We start from the raw sequence: 18747 nt of genomic DNA on the forward strand, positions 1-18747 counted from the left end.
ATAGAGTAGGTTCAATGGCCCAAGATCTACTATTCCGGATAATTGCATGTGCTAATAAAGATTTATATTTAATTGAAACAATAATATATTGACACCATTAACGATAAACAAGATTTCTGTGTAAATCGATTTTCCCTGATGGATTTGTACCCAGAAGGGTTCCTGAAAGATGGAAAGTACGTGATGGGCATGAATCTGTGTGGATCTTATGAAATGAATTTGATCTGGTAATTAGACGCACCGTGGGACTACAATTCCCAGTGCCCAGTGAGTGTCCGCAACACGCACATCCGCTAGCCAGGAGTTTTCTGAAAGGCAGACACACCCATGGGCGGGGTCACCACCGGCAACAACACAGGAACACCAGCTTTAAAGAAAAGGACAAGACGGTGCTCGGAGCACAAGCCCAGGAAGCAGGCCAAGTAGGTGGGTACGTGCAAAAACCCATATAGGAAACCCAATGAAACGTGGACTCAATAACTTTAGGAACATGTAGACACCCGTTAGTAATTATTATTCAAAATACATATTTTTTATTTTAATTAAATATTTCATACAAAATAAGAAAGTGTGAGGAAAAGGATGAATGTATATATACATATGCACATCAATTTATAAGATCACAAACTATAGAATCACTCTTTAATTGACATCATTGTCTATATCTAATATTAAAGTCACTCTTTGGTTGACTTAATTGTCTATGGCTAATTAAATCAAGTAGGTGGGACCACAGGGCAGGACCCTGAAGGAGTGAGTATGAGATGGGGGGGCAGATTGCTCAATACTCTGCGAACAGGTATACATTGATAATGTAATGCTGACACGACTGATTAATAGCAAAAGCTGGTGCTTTTTCTTCTTCCTTTTGTCTCCCTCCTCTTTTGAATTTATAATGGGCATCCAATTACCAACAGAGTATGACTACAGGGCTATCCCAGACATGCTGCTGTACCCAGTGATGTATACTCTCTCCCTACGTGGGATAAGGGAGATGTTGTGATGATATTTCTTTTCTTGTCTCTGTGCTTCTGTTGCATGTGTTGCGCAAGGCTGACCGGTCAGACTTAGAACACTGCTGCGTTCTGGGTGGTCCGGTCATTCTCAGAGTAGCGGTTGCTGGAGGCAGGAGTCTGGGAACCTTGTTTTTGGACAAGTGTGAATAAACTTACTTTGTTGAACTTCTTTGTGTCCAGTTTAATTCTTGAACAGGAGAGAATCATGTGTGAAAAGTATATGTTTGCATAAATTATTGGCGATTGATCGTAATAAGGTGTGGTTGGATATGAGTGAGACTGGTGTGTGTTCTAGATTGACTACACATACAGTGTTGCTATATAACACAAGGTAAAAAGCTGATTGTGAGAAAAAACATACAGAGTTGGTATAATGTGTAATGTCCTCTGCACACCCTTCCTGTTTGACAAGCATGGATGTTGAAAAGCACGTCATGATTGGGTAGCGTTTCTACTGTACAAACAGAATTGCGCTATGTCTTTTTCTCTTCTTCTCTCATTTTCAGATGGAGTAAAGATACACAAAAAGAGCAGGAGTACTAACCTGGTGCTCTTCAAAAGGAGAAGCTATCTGCCTTTTTAACATAAAAGCGGATAGGTTTTGTCTTGTGAGTGAAAATCAGGGAGGATTACCCAAACCAAACCTCTTTTGTTTTTCCCTGATGAAAGTCTGTGACCTTGTTAGGCCAAGTTTGGACTGAAACACGTCGGCACTAGGGTCGTAGGGCCATAAAACTTCAATTGGCCCCCCTATTTCGATATTTTAATATCCCCGACAGTTCCAACAATAAAGGGATACCGGGATCTGTCTGAGGATTTTTAATCTTTAACACCCCCTGATCACATCTTGCTAAGAGCTCCCTGGAAAACGATTGAGCCCCCCACTGACCTTTGGGAGTCAGGGTGACCCGATGATGAAGCATGACACTACTAGAGTGTGTGAGGGTAATATTAACCAAAGGAATTGTTTCCTTCCCCACATTCTAGTGGGTAACAACTATGATGCTTCAGTAGAACCTTCCCAATCCTAACTAACCAGCGTTTCAGAGAACCTGTAAAAGAAATTTACAAAGCAGTGGGTACTTCTTGTGGAATAGCGTTTGCTTCGGGAGGCTGTACTCCCACCAGAGAATCTCTCTCTGCCCTTATGGTACAGGAGAAGTCTATCTTCTCTAAGTGCCATAGTTTCTTTGTAACTAGAAAAGTAGTCAATGGAGTTTTGTCGTTTTGGTCTAATTTTTCATAGTAAAGAGTGCACTATTTTTTCTAAAGTGGTGTGGAGTCTCTTTGTGGACATTTCAGTTTGTTACTGTTACAAGTCTTGCACAAATGCTTTATGCATTGTGTTCTAAGTTATGCCTGACTGCTCTGTGCCAAGCTACCAGAAAGTGAGCATAGGTTAATGTAAGTTGTGCATCTGACTTACCCTGACTAGGATTGCAGTCCCTACTCGGACATGGTACATATCCCTGCCGAATAGAGACCCAGTTTGTTTGCATTGGGGTAACCTGATGTGGCATTATTGGCAAAAAAACGATGGGCTGGGATGCGGCTCCGAGTAATTATCAGTGGCTGAGAATAATTCAAGCATCACACCCATCACATTTTTGTATAGTGCAAAGGATAGGCCCAGATGTGACTCCTGTGCTCACTTTGCCACTTGAACTAAGTTCTACACATCTGACAAACTACAACTAGTGCAAAACCGGTCTTCCATTGGTTATGTTCCAGTTCAGAGGGAATCTGGGTTGTCAGTTTGGATTGGATTGTTCCTATAGGAGCAGGATTAGGGTTTATTTGCATATGGCTGGGTCTAATCTGAAATGGCATTGTGGGCACAAAAACTATTAACTAGGATGTGGCCCTAGTTAATACAAGTGGCAAAGATTAATTCAAGCAACCCACTCATCACATTTGTGTGCAGGTGATATATTTAGTATCAGAAGCTTCTAGGAAAACATGTAACCCAAAATCAGTGGTTACATTTTAAAAGCAGTTGAGATACAACTATTCGTCACTGCTTCCCTTATTAGTCCTTATTACTGCAATGGCACAGCTAAAATTACAGATGTTTTTGAGCGAAGATAATTGTGGAAACATGGCAAAAGATATGGATTTAATGTACAGTGTAGCATAATAGAAATGCAACAGTTGGTTATATATTTAGTTATGCCTTTAAAATATAAAATGAACGAAATCACAGTATGATAAAAAGCAGTAATCAATCAAAAAGAAAGTATATTTTAAGAATCCTATCACTGGAGGCACAGTGATGGTCATTTGACTAGTCTCCTGTCAGTGTCTGCCGTGCATAAGCGACTAATGCAATAAGTTTATGTCAGTGGCATATGAGGAACTGTAAACTCAGACTGAGTTGGGGATGCAATGACGCATACAGTGTGCTGAGCAACTAATAGCTTAGACACATTAGTTTTAAAACAATTAGCATGTGATCGCTTGAAAAGAATCTGCCCTAGAGCCAATGCAGCTGTACTTTATCCAAGTCCAGCCGCGTCCGGTAGTGGGAGTACCGGCCAGGCGGTGACGTGAGGAGGGGGAGGGGCAGGGTGGGGGGTAGTAATGTATGGATTACAGACTTTAAAAGGTAAGTAAACATAAAAATAAATAAAACGAATTTAGTTGCACACACTGCATCACCAAATGCGATGCAGTGTGTGCAACGAAATTCGTTTTATTTATTGTTATGTTTACTTACCTTTTAAAGTCCGTAATCCATACATTACTACCCCCCACCCTGCCCCTCCCCCTCCCCACGTCACCACTCGGCCGGTACTCCCACTACCGGCCACGACTGTCCAAGTCACTCAGATCTTTGCTTTTATGTTCGTCTGCTTGGATCATCATACTTTCTCAAACACTCATTATGAAAGTTCCATTATTTATGCTGGGGCTGAAAACTGTATCACCAGCCTCATCAGAAATTACGAGGGCTATGGAGTTCCTCGGACCTCTCAAGGTTCCCCAAGAGAAAGTAGTTGAACTATTTATTGGAAATTACAATAAAGACTAAGCAATTACTAAGTAAATCATACAAGAAATTACAGATTTGTTTGGTAATTACTCAATACTCAGTGGATTGTCAGGGTTTAACCCATAATTCCCATTACTTTCACACCCCCGGCGATACAAGTCCCTGTATAACTAACTGCAGAGTGTAGAACTAACAGCACTGCATCTGGGAACTTTATAATGGGGCCCATAGGAGAAACCACAACAACACAAGATCTTACTAAGAAACAATACTGTACCTTTTTAGCAATAGGAACCAAATGGCTACAGAAATATATCAATACTTCTGAAAAAATTACATCTGACAACTAAACGAAGGCAAATGATGCATATACTGCAGATTATTTTGCCTGCTACATGCCAAAGCATATAGGTCCAGGATTAAAAATAACCTGTGCAACGCAGCTCAGCAAGTTCTGTTTCTCCACTGCATTGCATGAACGGGAAAGCAGAAAAGCAACATCCCTACAATAATGTGTGACTCTGTTCTGCTTTCTCCCTGTAATGGCTAACTTTATGATGCTGTTCACCAATGCAGACACTTGTATTATAGTGAAAGGGTGTCTGGCTGTGTTCAGCATAATATTTATCCAGAATGGTGTCCACATGTTCAGAAATACAAAATTGAAGAGGACATTTAAATCATGTTCAGAAATACAAAATTGAAGACATTTAAATCAAAATTGAAATATCAAAAATGTATTTTTTTTAAAGGGGAGTTACTGATACCTGAAGTTTTGGGGAGGTCAATGGGGTGTGTGTTGATTAAATTATCAAGATGGGTAAGGTGAGGATCTGTACCTGGAATATTCGTGGTCTCAATAACAAGAAAAAAAGGGGTGTGTGTGCACAAATAATCCAGAATATGCAGGTAGACTTACTGTGTCTTCAGGAAACACTTCTTACATGGAATGATCGGCATTTATTCAATGATCTTGGAATGCAAATCTTAGGGTGTACTCGCCAAGGGACGACGACAAAGGGGGTGGCAATTCTTATGAGAAGAGGAGTGGGATGTAGTAAAGTATATCAGTATGGGAGATGGCTAATTCTAGAGGTCAGTGTTGATACTAAAGTATGGACCATCTGTTCAATTTACGCCCCAAATTCTGATGAACCGGATATTCTGAACTTTTTAAGTTTAGAGTTAGCTGACTGACCATCCCCATTAATCTTCTGCGGGGACTTAAACATCCATTTGGAAGGGGGGTTGGATATACGGGGTGTCTCAATATATTCAGGCTTAAAGAAAAAGACATTTAAGGCTTTAAAAGGTCTAGTAGTGGATTTTGGTTTGTGTGATGTGGGATTTGAGAAAAATCCGGTGTCACCAGAATTTACATTTTTCTCTGCTCCACATCAGAAATTTGTGCGCTTGGACTATTTTTTTGTTACTGCTGGCCTTATCCATAACATTCTATTTGAGATCTATCCTCGAATAATCTCAGATCATAATCCAGTGGTGATAGAGTTGAAAACAGACGCCGTTAACAATCTAGTGGTGAGACCTTGGTCCTTTGACCGGAAACTGCTGGCGGATCCTGCATATTTAGACCATATGGCTAAGTGGATCAGTGATTTTTTCGAGGTGAATAGAGGAAGCGCTTCGGCTCAAATCGTTTGGGGACACTTTCAAAGCTGGGGTGCGAGGAGAGACATTAGCCTACTCGTTTAACAAACAAAAAATAATTCGGAATAAACTTGAGGCATATTATCAGGCGGTAAAAGAATGGGAAGGAAAGCTAGTGGCGGCCATTAGTCTATCACAAGAAGCAGAGCATATTAAAACAACTCTTGCTATACACAAAGCAAGGCTATATGAGATATTTGCAACCAAATTAGCAGAACAGGCGGCAATTTTTAAAACACAGATTTATGAAATGGGAGAAAATTCGGGCAGGATTTTGGCAAAAAAGATAAAACAAAAGGAGGCTTTTAATGCTGTGACCGCAATTCAAGATGATTTAGGTCAGATTCATAACAATCCTGAGGAAATTCTCGAGGTTTTCCGCCAGTTCTACTCTAATCTTTATGAGCAGGATAATTTAAGGTATTCTAGCGAATCGGTTTTGAATTTTATTACCCTTGATAATACTTCGAAACTGACCATTTCTCAGGCACAGAAATTGGATGCCGACATTACATGGGATGAAATTGAGTCTGCTGTACTTTACCTTGCGGTTGGCAAAGCAATGGGGCCAGATGGCATTCCTTTGGAATTTTATAGACTATTTAGGCACATATTAAAACAAGATATGCTGGTAACGTTTATGGAAGCGCAGAAGGGGATTGCTCCAGCTTCTTGGAGACAATCGACAATAATGGCATTTCCTAAAAAAAGATAAATCTCCCCTCAATCCGGCTTCTTATAGGCCGATCTCATTAATTAATGCCGATAGTAAAGTCTTCTCGAAAATTTTAGCCACACGAATCTCAGGGATAATCTCCTCCATAGTGTCAAGTTGGCAACACAGATTAATTCCTGAGCGAGACACCACGGATCATATCCGTAGAGTTAATGCGCTGATGGATTGGGCACAGGCCTCGGGCATATCTATAGGGATCACCCTGTTGGATGCCGAGAAGGCATTTGACAGGGTGGCCTGGCCCTATCTCTGGGATCTGCTTGCTTTGAAAGGGTTTGGCCCATGCATGATAAGGGCACTGAAAGCTCTCTATGATTTACCAGTCTCCTGCATCAAAATTGGTGTTAATAAATCTGCCCTGTTTTCTATCCATCGTGGCACAAGACAGGGCTGTCCATCCTCTCCGCTCCTGTTTGCCATCTATATCGACCTCTTTTTTAATGAACTTAACCAAGCGGCGGATATTCCACCAGTAAAGGTCGCGGGCATGAGTTACAGAGCTCGCGCCTATGCGGACAATGTGGTGGTGATCACTACAGATATTGTAATGGCAATGCCAAAGATTGAAGACCTTGCAATCCAGTTTGGTACCTTTTCGGGCTATAAATTGAACCTATCTAAAACCCAAACCCTATTTGTGGGCCAGAATCCCCCGGCACATATTAACATCGTGCCCGTGGCGACCTATTTGGGTATTCAGATCACAACTCCGGTGTCGGTTATCCCGGAACTTAACTTTAAGCCAATCCTCAAAAAGGCTATTTAGACTTTGGACCGTATTGACCACCTACATGTGTCCTTATATGGAAGGAATAACGTGTTGAAAATGGTAATATTGCTGAAATTTTTATATTTATTTAGATCAGTTCCGCTTGAATTCCCATGTATTTTCTTTACACAATTGGAGAGGATGGCCGCGAGGTTCTTGTGGAGCTACAAGCGCCAACGCTGAGCTTATAAGAAGATGATTCTCCCCAAGGCAAGGGGCGGGTGGGGCACCCCACATTTTCTGTTTTATTACATTGCGTGTGTATTACAGTTTATTACTCCTTTGATTATCGGAACTAAGGCACAAATGTTAGATTCTCATGCGCCATCCATTTATGAATTTGGGTTAGGGGTTGAGGCTCGTGGGCGCTTGCTAAAAAACATTGAACCCAGCTACTACAAAAAAACAAAATTGAAAATCTTAAAAGCAGCATATCGTGTCTGGCAGTTAGTCAGGCGTCATGTGGGGATTGCAAAAATTCTCCGATATACTCCATTTTCTTCTCTACATATTTTTCCTTCAGTCTGTAGGGACCATATTATGAAGAAATGGCGCAATTACGGTATCAACTCTCTGGGTGATATATGGTAGAATAACCATATTATATCTTTTTCAGAACTTCAGGCTAGGCACAGTCTTACAAGAACTGACTATTTTAAGTACCTACAGGTGCACAGCTTTTGTAACACTTTAACCCCTTTTGAATGTTCTGGGCTACAGAAGATTCCTCTGATTGGGAGCCTTTATACTAAGCAAAGGATTGAGGTTTTTTTATAATTTACAAATTTCATTGTGGTCTGATGATTTACAGAAGGTTCAACAGAGTTGGGCCATGAAGTTGGGTTCTTACAATATTTTGATAGAGGACTCTATCTCCTTGGCTAACTCTATTTTACTGACAGGTAGAACCCGTACACAGCATTTTATGGTTCTTTTCGATCTTTATTACACTCCAGCGAAAATCGCAAAATGGAGTTCAGGACTTGGCACATCATGTAGTAGATGTGGTCTCCCCGCTGCTGACGCAGCCCACATGTTTTTTCTATGCCCACAGTTAAAATCTCTACTTGACGCAACTCAATCCTTTCTTTCTTTATTACTGGGCTTTTCAATTAAATTGACAGCAGAGTTAGTACTTATAGGGGTGTCTTCGGATATAATGGCTGTGGAGAAGAGAAGTCCGATATTTATTTCCATGGCAACTTTGCGGGGTGTATTACACAAGAATAGATTAGTCCCAACCCCCCGTCTTTTTCTACCTGGAGGGCGCGTTTACTCGCTATGCATAACATAGAAAATGCCATCTATAGAACAAAGGGGAGGAAAAAACGCGCCTTGGGGAGGAAAATCTGGGTCCCGGTTCAGCAATGGATTCAGGGGGAACCGAGCTAATCTTGCTGTCTAATCTGGCTGTTTTGATAAATTCTTCAGATACTTTAAGAAACTGTTTTTTTCTTTTCTCCTCTCAGTGTTCTCTTTGATATCGAGATCTTATACGGAAAAGTTTGTTATTGCTCGTTTTGATGTACCAGACTGTCTTAATATGTTTTTTTACTTTTTGTTTACTTCTCTGAGTGAATTGTATATTTTAGTTATGTCCTAATTTGAATGTCTTGAAATATTATTGTATTCTGACTTGCTTGCAATAAACAATAAACGCAAAAAGAAAAACAGAATGGTGTCCCTTTCCACACAAAACAATTGTAAAAGTCAATTTCCTCTTGAATGCAGCACAAATGCAAAGAGCAAAAAATGAGGAGAAATAAAAAATATTTCTAATCTTTCCACCAGCCCCAGAGAGGCATAGGATTTTTTCAGCACAAATTCATGTCTATGTGCCTTTCAAGATATGGATTTGTGTCACTAACCATGGGAACATGCATGAGAACACCCATGCGCCACCCATAGAATGCTTCCTTGAGGAAATGAATGCACAGCAGTACATTGCGCTGCTCTGCGTTACTTTGGGTTACAATCCAAAGCAAATCTTGATTTGTTTTACTTTACAAATGCCAACCCAACATTTGCATCAGGTCTGTGTGAGCAATAATAATGCAATACCACTAAAAAGTGTTTGTAAACAGGGCCCACATTCCCGTGAATCCATGGGGTGATCTCTATGTGTCAATGAAACAGCCTAATGATCCAAGAAAAGAAAATCTGAACAGCCTTTGGTAAGAAAAGTGACCGTCAAATGTAAAAATACCTAGAAGGTAACATGTGGAAGCACAGCTCCCATGGGTAATAAATAGATGCTTTTTCTCTTCATGTGCCATCCTCCTTCCCTTTCCTTGTTACTTGCCTTTTATTTCCCTTTCCTTAATCCCAGTTACCTGCTTGAGTCAGGTTGTTACATTTCACTTCTATAGACCCTTTTCAAGTATATATGCTTTTAAAATACTTTCTTTGGTAAAGCTAATCAGCTGAATAAAAGCTACAAACCTCGAAAACCCTCAAAAGATTCAACAACAAAAATTAGAAAGAAGTAAATATGTATTTTCAGACAAAGATCCTAAAATTATTAAGTAGGGATGTTGGTAAAGTTCAAACCTACAAAAATGTGAATAAAATGACAATGCATGTAATAAAAAAGACTAAGAAATGATTGTTGAAAAATATGAGTTAATCTGTTTAACATATATTCTTTGAAATATCTAAATTGAGGGCTCAACCTCTGTTTATGATTGTTGTTTGTTCTTTTCAAAGTAAGTTACTATTTTATACTGTCAGTGCATTGTTTCAGAATTCAGCGCGCATTAAGAAGGCCCATTTCTGAGCATCATCACAATGGTTAAACAAGTAATGAAGTTATCAATTATTAAAGTTAGAAATACTCAATAATGCCAACTCAAATCTGGAATCTACATGCGAAAACATGGGAGAGCATAAGCGTGCACTGAATTCTGCGACTTCTATAGTATTCAATGCGCACCAAAGAGGAATATTGTGCATCCCTGAAAAGTTGGAACTCTAAGTAATTCACAGAATTATGACACATGGATTTCCAGCTTTTCAAAAACCTTTTGTGAATTAGATCACTGGTCTATAACAAGCATTGGCAAAGCCAATAGGTCTTGGCAATGCAAAGGCTTTTGACCCTGTCAATGTGAATGTCTTTATCGATGTTGTCTAGCAGCACATCTACTGCTCAGCATTGCTGAAAGTTATTGAAAGTCCAGAATCACAGGATGTTGAGCCAACGTCAAGTCTCTTCGCCCCCTCCATGTTCAGTTTATTGTCCTGCCCCATCTAATACAAAAAAGTCCTATGACGTGGCCTGTGCTGGCCACATCAATGTGCTTTTCACAGTGATTTTCAGCTATGCTGAACAGCAGGTGTGTTGCTAAAAGACATTCACAATGACAAGGCCAATAGCTTGGGTATTGCTGAGGTCTATTGTCTTTTCTTTGCTTGTTCGGGTTTACAGGGTCTTGCTGAACAAATGTTGGAGTGATAGTAAGAAACGGTTGAGTTTTGAAGTGAAGGGAGGATGTGTTGTACTCTTCCTCTGCATATGACAATGAATGTGTCATTGTGTAATATAACCTGTGAGTAATTAAAGTGCTTCAATACCATTGGCTGGTGTTAGCACTGTGGCAAGATGGAGGATGAACCAAGTGCTCCAATGGCATCAGATTGTGGAAATAAACAAGTGCTGTTCATGTTTTAGCACATTTTTAAGAAATGCATTTGTTTATGTGCACATGCACACATTTTAGTGGTATGTGTGTATGTGTACAAGGGAGACAGCCTGAAAATACAGGTACTCCTATGGAGAGCTTGAAAACAAAGAATTAGATGGAGGATGGAACAAGTGCTCCAATACCATTGGATCATGCAAAAAAGAATAAACAAGTGTTGTTTGTGTTTTAACAACTTTTTAAAGAAGTGCACTAATTTATGAACACACTCATGCATTTTAGTGGTATGTGTGTATGTGTACAAAGGGAACAGCCTGAAAGCCCAAGTAGCCGTATGGAGTGCTTGAAAACAATGAAAAAAATTAGCTTTGCAAACCAGGAGCAGTGTAAGGAGACATGCACTTGGTCTATGCGCTATGGGAGGGCCAAACTCAAAAAAAGGCATGACTCCCACATGTCATGAATGAGAGCAATGCTGAAGTTTACCAATGGTAGGAGATGGGCAGCCTACAAGCCCACAGATAGAACACAACAAGTCTCGTTGAGAGAATGCATGCACTATCTAGCCAAGACCTTAGAAAAGTTAGGATTTCTTCTCTAATTTCTTCTAGATCCTTGAGCCCAACCTGGAAAATATGTTTTCTGAGCCAAAGACAGAGTAGGTATTCAACCACATTTCTGTCAATTTAGCCCACTAGCAAAGAATGAAATGTCCACAGGATGTTTATAAAAGGGGCGCTCATATGTTTGCAAATGTTATCCGGTTGTTTTGATGTACTATATTTCATGTTTATAACACAAAAGAATGCCACTGTAGAATGATATATTCAAATAAAAAAGAAGGGAGAGCTAGGAGTTCTAAATGACCGTCTCTGTCCCTGAACTATGTTTTTGACCAACTAAGACCGCCTTTATTATATGGGGGGGCAAATTAGCTACGTAAAGATGAAGTTGCGGCTACTGAAGGCAAGGGTTGGAGTTGGTAAATGCTCTATGCTTGGAGAGTAATCACCCTTTTTAGGTTTAACTCTTTTTTATTTGAAATCTGCACCTGGAAGGCAAACCATACATATGTATTACGTCTCTATGCTTGTTTACACATTTAATCCTTTTTTAGAATTGGTTTTAAAATGTACATTTGTATGTATTTATTATTAACTGTTATTGATGGGATATAGTAATATGTTTTAGATCTTTGAAAATGTTGGTGTATTTTAAAATGAATGAAATTTATATTAATTTGGACATTCACTGTCTTTTATGATGAAGAATCGCAATAAAGACTTAATGACTGACTGACTAAATGGCTATCTGTCACAGTGATGTCTGGCACCTCAGAGGTTTGTTAAGAAAACCCTCACGCACCAACCTGGTTGGTGTCATGCTTCATCATTGGGTCCCAGCTGAGTATCTGAATGCTACTCAGCTGTGCTGCAACACCTGATTACATTGGAGAGGGTTTGAGGTGTCAGTGAGTGATGAAGTGAGTGTTAATTAAAAATACCTCTGAGTTTCTACCTGTTTAATATTTATTTCCAGCAACCCAGGGTATGTTAAAATTAAGAGAGTGGATAATGCGTTAAGGCTACTGTTTGTATCTTAATATTATCCTTTGATGGTCGACATGTTTCAGCCCTTGTGAAAATATCTGGGCTTTCTTCAGGACCTCTCAAAATAAAGTGTTAAGTGAGTGTGGTGAAAAGGTGAGTGGTAAAAACCACATGTTAAAGAATTTTTAGAACTCACGCTAAGGAGTACTGTTTATGCTAGGAGGACTGTCCGTATTATGGGTCCTCAAAAAAGGCTAGTACCTGTAATGAAAGAGAGACATAACACAGGACAACATATAACATATAAATTCAAAGGAAATTGTGGTTATGCCATAGCCGTAAAGGATGGTGCTCTGTGACTTTTGTGCAACTGCAAGCAGTGCCAGACATACGTGCAATACACTTTCATACATATGTCATGCATTCAGTAGATCATGCGTATGTGTATCAACGTGGTTGTGCCTTATTATCAATAAACATAGGCGCTAAATCCATGCCTTGTGTAATAATTTGATTTTAAAACTAGTGCAGGAGCAGACTGCATTAAATGCATTTGGTTCTACAGTAGGTACTACCACCTATAAGCTTCTAGTATGTACCTACCCTTATTCTTGTCTTTCGAACTATAAGCGGGAGTGTATAGTTGACACTACCAGGTTCTTCTTACTGTCCCCTACCTTTCTGGCCTTTCTAAGGGCTTCCACTTGATTTGCAATGGTACACTCTTGACCTGGTGACCCCTTTGCCCCTGGACTTGCTATGGGACCATCATAGAAGACACAGTGATCCCGGGCAGTTTAAACAGTCACTGGCTCTGAAGTGTCAGGGGAAAACTCCCTCTGTTTGATGGCTATTGGATTTTCGTTTTTCGAAAAAATATCCATGTCTCGAAGTTTGTTTCAGAAAAACAAAGAGTTTCTATTGGATGAAGGAGGTAAGACATTTGTTCATCATTCAGCTCCACCTTCAAAACGTCTGCCTCACAGGGGTATGCCCCCAAGCCATGGAGATGCAGGGTGCTTGCTGTGTTAATCACCAAAATCTTAAATGTGGTTCTAACTGTCCCCCATGTGGACTTGTTATTTGTATCGAGGAAATCGCAGGAAAGCTAGAGGTTGAAGGGGGCTGAATGGAGCTCCCCTCTCCTACTCCAAGGCCCAGGGCTCTCTGTGGTGCAGATATTGTGATGGGTTCACCTGGGAAGATATTTTGGTAGAGTATCTACCAGACACCATGAAAATGCATGCCAAATACCAGATTTGTCTCTTTCATATGAAAATGACATCATACACTATTCAACATTCTTTGTGACAGATTATTTACAATCTCTGAAGTCAATTTCCTTTACCTGTAAAATGCATAGAGAACTAATAGGTTTCCTATAACCCCAACAGATCCAATTACAAGCACACAGCTGCCAATGGTGTAAAGGACATATTCTGGCACGTCTTTTGGTACAGCATTCTGTCGCGCTCCCGAATCAACTGTCTGAAAGAGAAGCAAAGTGTAAAAAAGAACTACAATCACTCTTTGGCTCATGATAGCAATCAGCAAAAACTGTCTATTTTTGTATCGGGGTAAACTAAAGCAGCTACAAGGCATAAACTCTAATCCTCAGAAGCAGCTCTCATAAATACAGTATGAAAAAACATAAAATCCCGCCCATGAAAGTTTAATGCCACGTTTTCATTATAGAAAGTAGCTGACCTTCTGCACTTTAATATAAAATGGAATGACTAGTACTGTTAGCAAATCAAATTTCTTGTATTTCAAAATGAATTTAAAATAACAATAAAAATAAAGATATAGTATCTAGACAGAAGGCATATATATGTATATATCTATGCACACACAAACATATATTTTCGATTAAAAAAACAATGGTTTCAGATTAGAGCTCGAAAAATAGTGTAATATTTCTATACAAAGCCTATAAAAAATCTATTAAACTACACAAACATTAGAAATTGATCAATTATAGATATAACTTAAAGTTATAATTTGCTCCCTGAGCAAAAGGGACTACAACTCTCGCACCTCTGTACACACTGTTGTCAACTTGATAGCTACATAAAATTATTTATAACTCAGCCCTCTACCATGCCCAGAGTGATGTGCTTGATGTTATTTGATATTTCATAAGTGTTGTAATGAACACTGATTTAAAATGCTATAAGTGATGTAATATGAAAGGGTATCAGCAGTGCATGGGGAAGATTGGAGTGTAGAGTGACATACAGTAGAGTGGAGAAGAGGGAAGTGAAGTGGGGTAGGTTAAGGTGGCACTGAGTAGAGTGGCAAACAGTAGAGTGTTGTAAAATGAGGTGGGGTAGAGTGAAGCGGGGTAGAGTACAGTGGCATGAGAAGAGTGGCATAGAGTACAGTGGTGTAGAGTCAAATGGGATAGAGTCAAGTGAGCTAAAGCATATTGATGTAAAGTAGAGTGGTGAGTAAAGTGGTGTAGAGTCAAGTAGGGTAGAGTGAAATGGGGTTGCGTGAAGTGGGTTGGAGTAGAGTGGCGTAAAGCAGAGTGGCTTAGAGTAGAATGACGTAGATTTAAGTGAGGTAGATTACAGTACAGTTGAGTAGGGTTTGGAGGCATCGAGTGCAGTGACGTAGGGTAGATTGGTGCAGAGTACTGCAAAGTGGCATAGAGTGCAGTGGCATACAGTACAGTGGTGCAGAATAGAGTAGAGTGAAGCAGAGGAAAGTGGCATGGAGAGCACTGGCATAGTGTGCTTTGAAGTGGTATAAAGTGAAGGAGAGTTGAGTAGAGTTACATCAAGTGGAATGGAGTAGAGTGGCTTAAAGTGGGATAGAGTAGAGTGGCTTAGAGTAGGGTGGCAAAGAGTGAAGTGGGTTACAGTGAAGCAGATTAGAAGGACGTGGAGTAGAATAGAGGTGAAGTACAGTGAACTGGGGCAGAGTGAAGTGGCAGAGAGTGGTGTGGAGTTGTGTAGAGTGGAGTAGAGTAGAATGGAGTAGAGTGGCATAGAGTGGAGTACAGTTGCTTGGAGTTGGGTAAAGTACAGTGGCGTAGAGTAGGATGGCATAGAATAGAGTAGCATACAGCAGGGTGGGATTCTGTGGAGTGCAGTTGCATGGCGTACAGTAGAGTGGAGTGGCAGGGAGTGAAGTGGCCTAGGGTAGGTTGCCACATGTTAGAACAGAGTGGCCTAGAGTGCAGTGCCCTAGAGTAGAGTGCAACGGTGTACAGTGCAATGAAGTAGAGTGCAGTGGCATTCATCCCAGTGGCGTACAGCCCAGTGGCGTTGAGTATATTGGTGGTGAGTAGAATAGCGCAGAGTGCAGTAGCATAAAGTGCAGTCGCAAAGAGGTGCAGAGTTGAGTAGAGTGGCATAGAGTACAGTGGTACAGAATAGAGTGTACTTGCGTAGAGTGCAGTGGGGTAGAGTGGAGTGGCACAGCATACAGTGGCGTGGCAAGGAACGGAGTGGTTCAGCATATAGCAGTGGCATTTAATACTCTGGCATAGAGTGCAGTGGCATACAGTTCAATGGTGTACTTTCTTTTACATTGTACCACGTAAATTGTTGAGTGGCGTGTTATAGAGTGTATTTTATCATATAGTTTTTTATTTCTATAGCTACTGTGGGACTTTCATGGAAATATAGTAGCATTATGTAAACTTAAAACATATATATATATCGCAATAAAAGTAATATTCCCTACCTCTAGACAGTTTGCTAAACTAACTTATGTCTTCCTACACACTAGAAACATAGTAATAATCTAGATTTCACATTAAATCACAGAATGCACACAAAGTATGGTCTAAAAAATATGGCTGCCTTTTTCTTTTTTCAGTAGCGGCCCCCCTCCCCAAAATGTAAAAAAAAGGACCAAAGGCCGGCCCCGGGGATGGGGTCCCCGGGGCCCTAAATGGCCTAAGGAGGGGGGCAAGGCAGCCCCCCTCCAAAGACAAAAATAAAAAAAATATGGCCATGCCCCCGGGATGGGGTCCCCGGGGCAGATTTTGGCTTCGGGAGAGGGGCCACGCGGCCCCCTTCCCAAAATATTGAAAAATAAAAAATTTGGGGGCAGGCCCTGGGGGATGTGGTCCCCAGGGCCAAGAATAATAGGAAAAGAAGGGGGTCAACAGAGCCCCCCTTCTTAAATTTTTTTTTAAAAAAAGAACGTCATTGATCCAGAGACCACGCCCCCTCCTTTCAGCACTCTGCTAACGCGCCCCCCTGGCGCGTTTGCAGATGGGGAATGAATTCCCCTTGAATACTGGGGGTCACTGGGGCCCAACTAGCACACCAGGAACCTACAGTATGCGCCAGGGGAGTGCATTACAGAGAGGTGTTCTGAGGCCGCGCCCGTTTTTACACCTCTCTGCAACGCAGCTCTGTTGCGTTTAATGGAGGTAGCTGGTGGGCTAGTTGCACCCCAGGGACCCTCAGTATTCAAGGGGAGTTAATCACCCAACTTAAAACGCGTCACGGGGCGCATTTGCACAGTGGTGAAGGGAGGGGGCGGGGCCTGAGTTGACATGTGTGCAAGCACACCCTGTGGCACTGTTTAAGTTGGGGAATTAATTCCTCTTCAAACCTGAGGGTCCCTGGGGGCCAACTAGCCCACCAGGTACCTCCAGTAAGCGCCACGGAGCTGCGTTGCATAGTGTTGCAAAAAGGAGCGTGGCCTCTGAACACGCTCTCTGGCGCATACTGGAGGTACCTGGTGGGCTAGTTGGCCCGCAGGGACCCTCGGGATTGAGGAGGAATTAATTCTCTAACTTAAAATGTTTTGTAAATTTAGCAGACATCTCTAAATCTGACATCATATTATTAACAGTGTCAAAGTCCCAATCATCAGAAAACGTACTGGGTGAAACAAAGTCACGCAAGGAAACCTTAAATTGATGTAGAATCTTCAACAGCTCTGCCGGGCCATAAATGTCATAATCATTTCTGCCCCATGCTATACCACCAGGTATAGGGTTGGCTGTGATGTTTACTGATATCAAATCTCTTTGTTCACAATGAGATGATTTGTGTGGCTTCAGGAGCAAGTTGATGTTCTTACTTGCTGTGTCCATTTTACTATATCTTCCATTTATCAGTATTCCCAAAGTTAATACCATGATTAGCCAAAGTAGGAGAAAAGGTACTCCAAGCACAATCTAAAGTTCAACCCACGGTGAAACCAGATACGTTTTACAAGTTGCTGAAATAGTTCTGTTACTTGATCTTTAAAAGTTTTATTTGCTGGCATCACTTCAGGCTCACTGGGATCCTCAGAAATTGTATCAAAGTTAATGAAATAGCCAGAAGCAGTTCTGTCAATTGTTGGAATTGCATCAGGGTTATTTGAAATCACTGGGGCTACCGGATCTTTTGTCATATTAGTATAGTCAGATGCTACATCATTGTAGACAGGAGAGTCTTGACAAACTGTTATTTGTGTCTCAAGAGGCACAAGTTCCATAGCTTTATTGCCTAGTCCTTCTTTTCTTACTGCAGATTCTTCAAAGGTGATGAGTCTTTCAGTTTGAACGTCTTGGATAGTAGCAGGATTTGGTCTTCTGGTACATCTTTGGAGTCCACTGGGCCTACTACTTATTATCGGCCACATGACGTGGTTTGACCAGGTTGATGGATAAGAACCTGTTCCCTTTTCTTCCAGCAAGGGGCGGCAGTAACACTGTTCTTGATCCGTGGATTGCTAGCACAGGTTCTGGTTTTCTGTAAGAAGGCCCAAATTCCTTCCTATCCGCGATCTTTTCTCTGATTAGATCCCCAATCTTTGAAGGCCTTGCTGGGACGGTTGGTTCTCCTTCAGTGTTCTTTGGCTTCTGTATTGTGTTGCTTTGACTGCTCCTTTTCTCATTTAAGTCCTGCAAAACAGCCAAACGGTCTTTGATATCAAAGGGTTTTTGTTCCACCACTGAAGTGTGACGATTGAGTTCCTGGACAAGCATTCTAGTACCAAAAAGGATTTCATATGGAGTGATTCCACCCAGAGAATTTCTTGGCAGATAATTTAAACTACGTTGGACACTTATTAGATGTTTGACCCACCCGTCACCCGAGCCAAATACCCTAGCTGTTATAGATTGCTTTATGTCCCGGTTTTTTCTTTCCACTACAGTATTTCCCTCAGGATGGAATGGACTCGAATAACGCAACGCAACACCCAAATTGGCCATGGCCTCCTTGTAAGCTTTGGAGCTGAACGCAGGACCCTGGTCAGAATGTAGCGTGCCGACTGCGTATGTGCCGATAAAGACTCACAAATCTTTTATAACAGTTTGGGCGTCAGCCGAGTACTGAGGCTACATCAAAATGATTCTGTCCTAATATTTGTGGGACCGCATTCGTCCATAGTGACGTCTGCATGTAGAAAGCCTAA

General features: G+C 41.0%; 1 protein-coding gene across 1 annotated transcript in view; it reads right to left on the minus strand.

The window, feature by feature from the left end:
- The window catches only part of LOC144820239 (melanopsin-like), a 992733-nt gene extending 978822 nt beyond the window's left edge, over positions 1–13911 (minus strand). Inside the window, exon 1 of the mRNA XM_078677835.1 lies at positions 13721–13911. Within this exon, the coding sequence (XP_078533961.1) occupies positions 13721–13911 (191 nt within the window). The remainder of the gene's footprint in view (positions 1–13720) is intronic.
- Between the last annotated feature and the right edge of the window lie 4836 nt (positions 13912–18747).

This window comes from Lissotriton helveticus, chromosome 2_1, assembly GCF_964261635.1.
Source record: "Lissotriton helveticus chromosome 2_1, aLisHel1.1, whole genome shotgun sequence".
Classification (NCBI taxonomy): domain Eukaryota; kingdom Metazoa; phylum Chordata; class Amphibia; order Caudata; family Salamandridae; genus Lissotriton; species Lissotriton helveticus.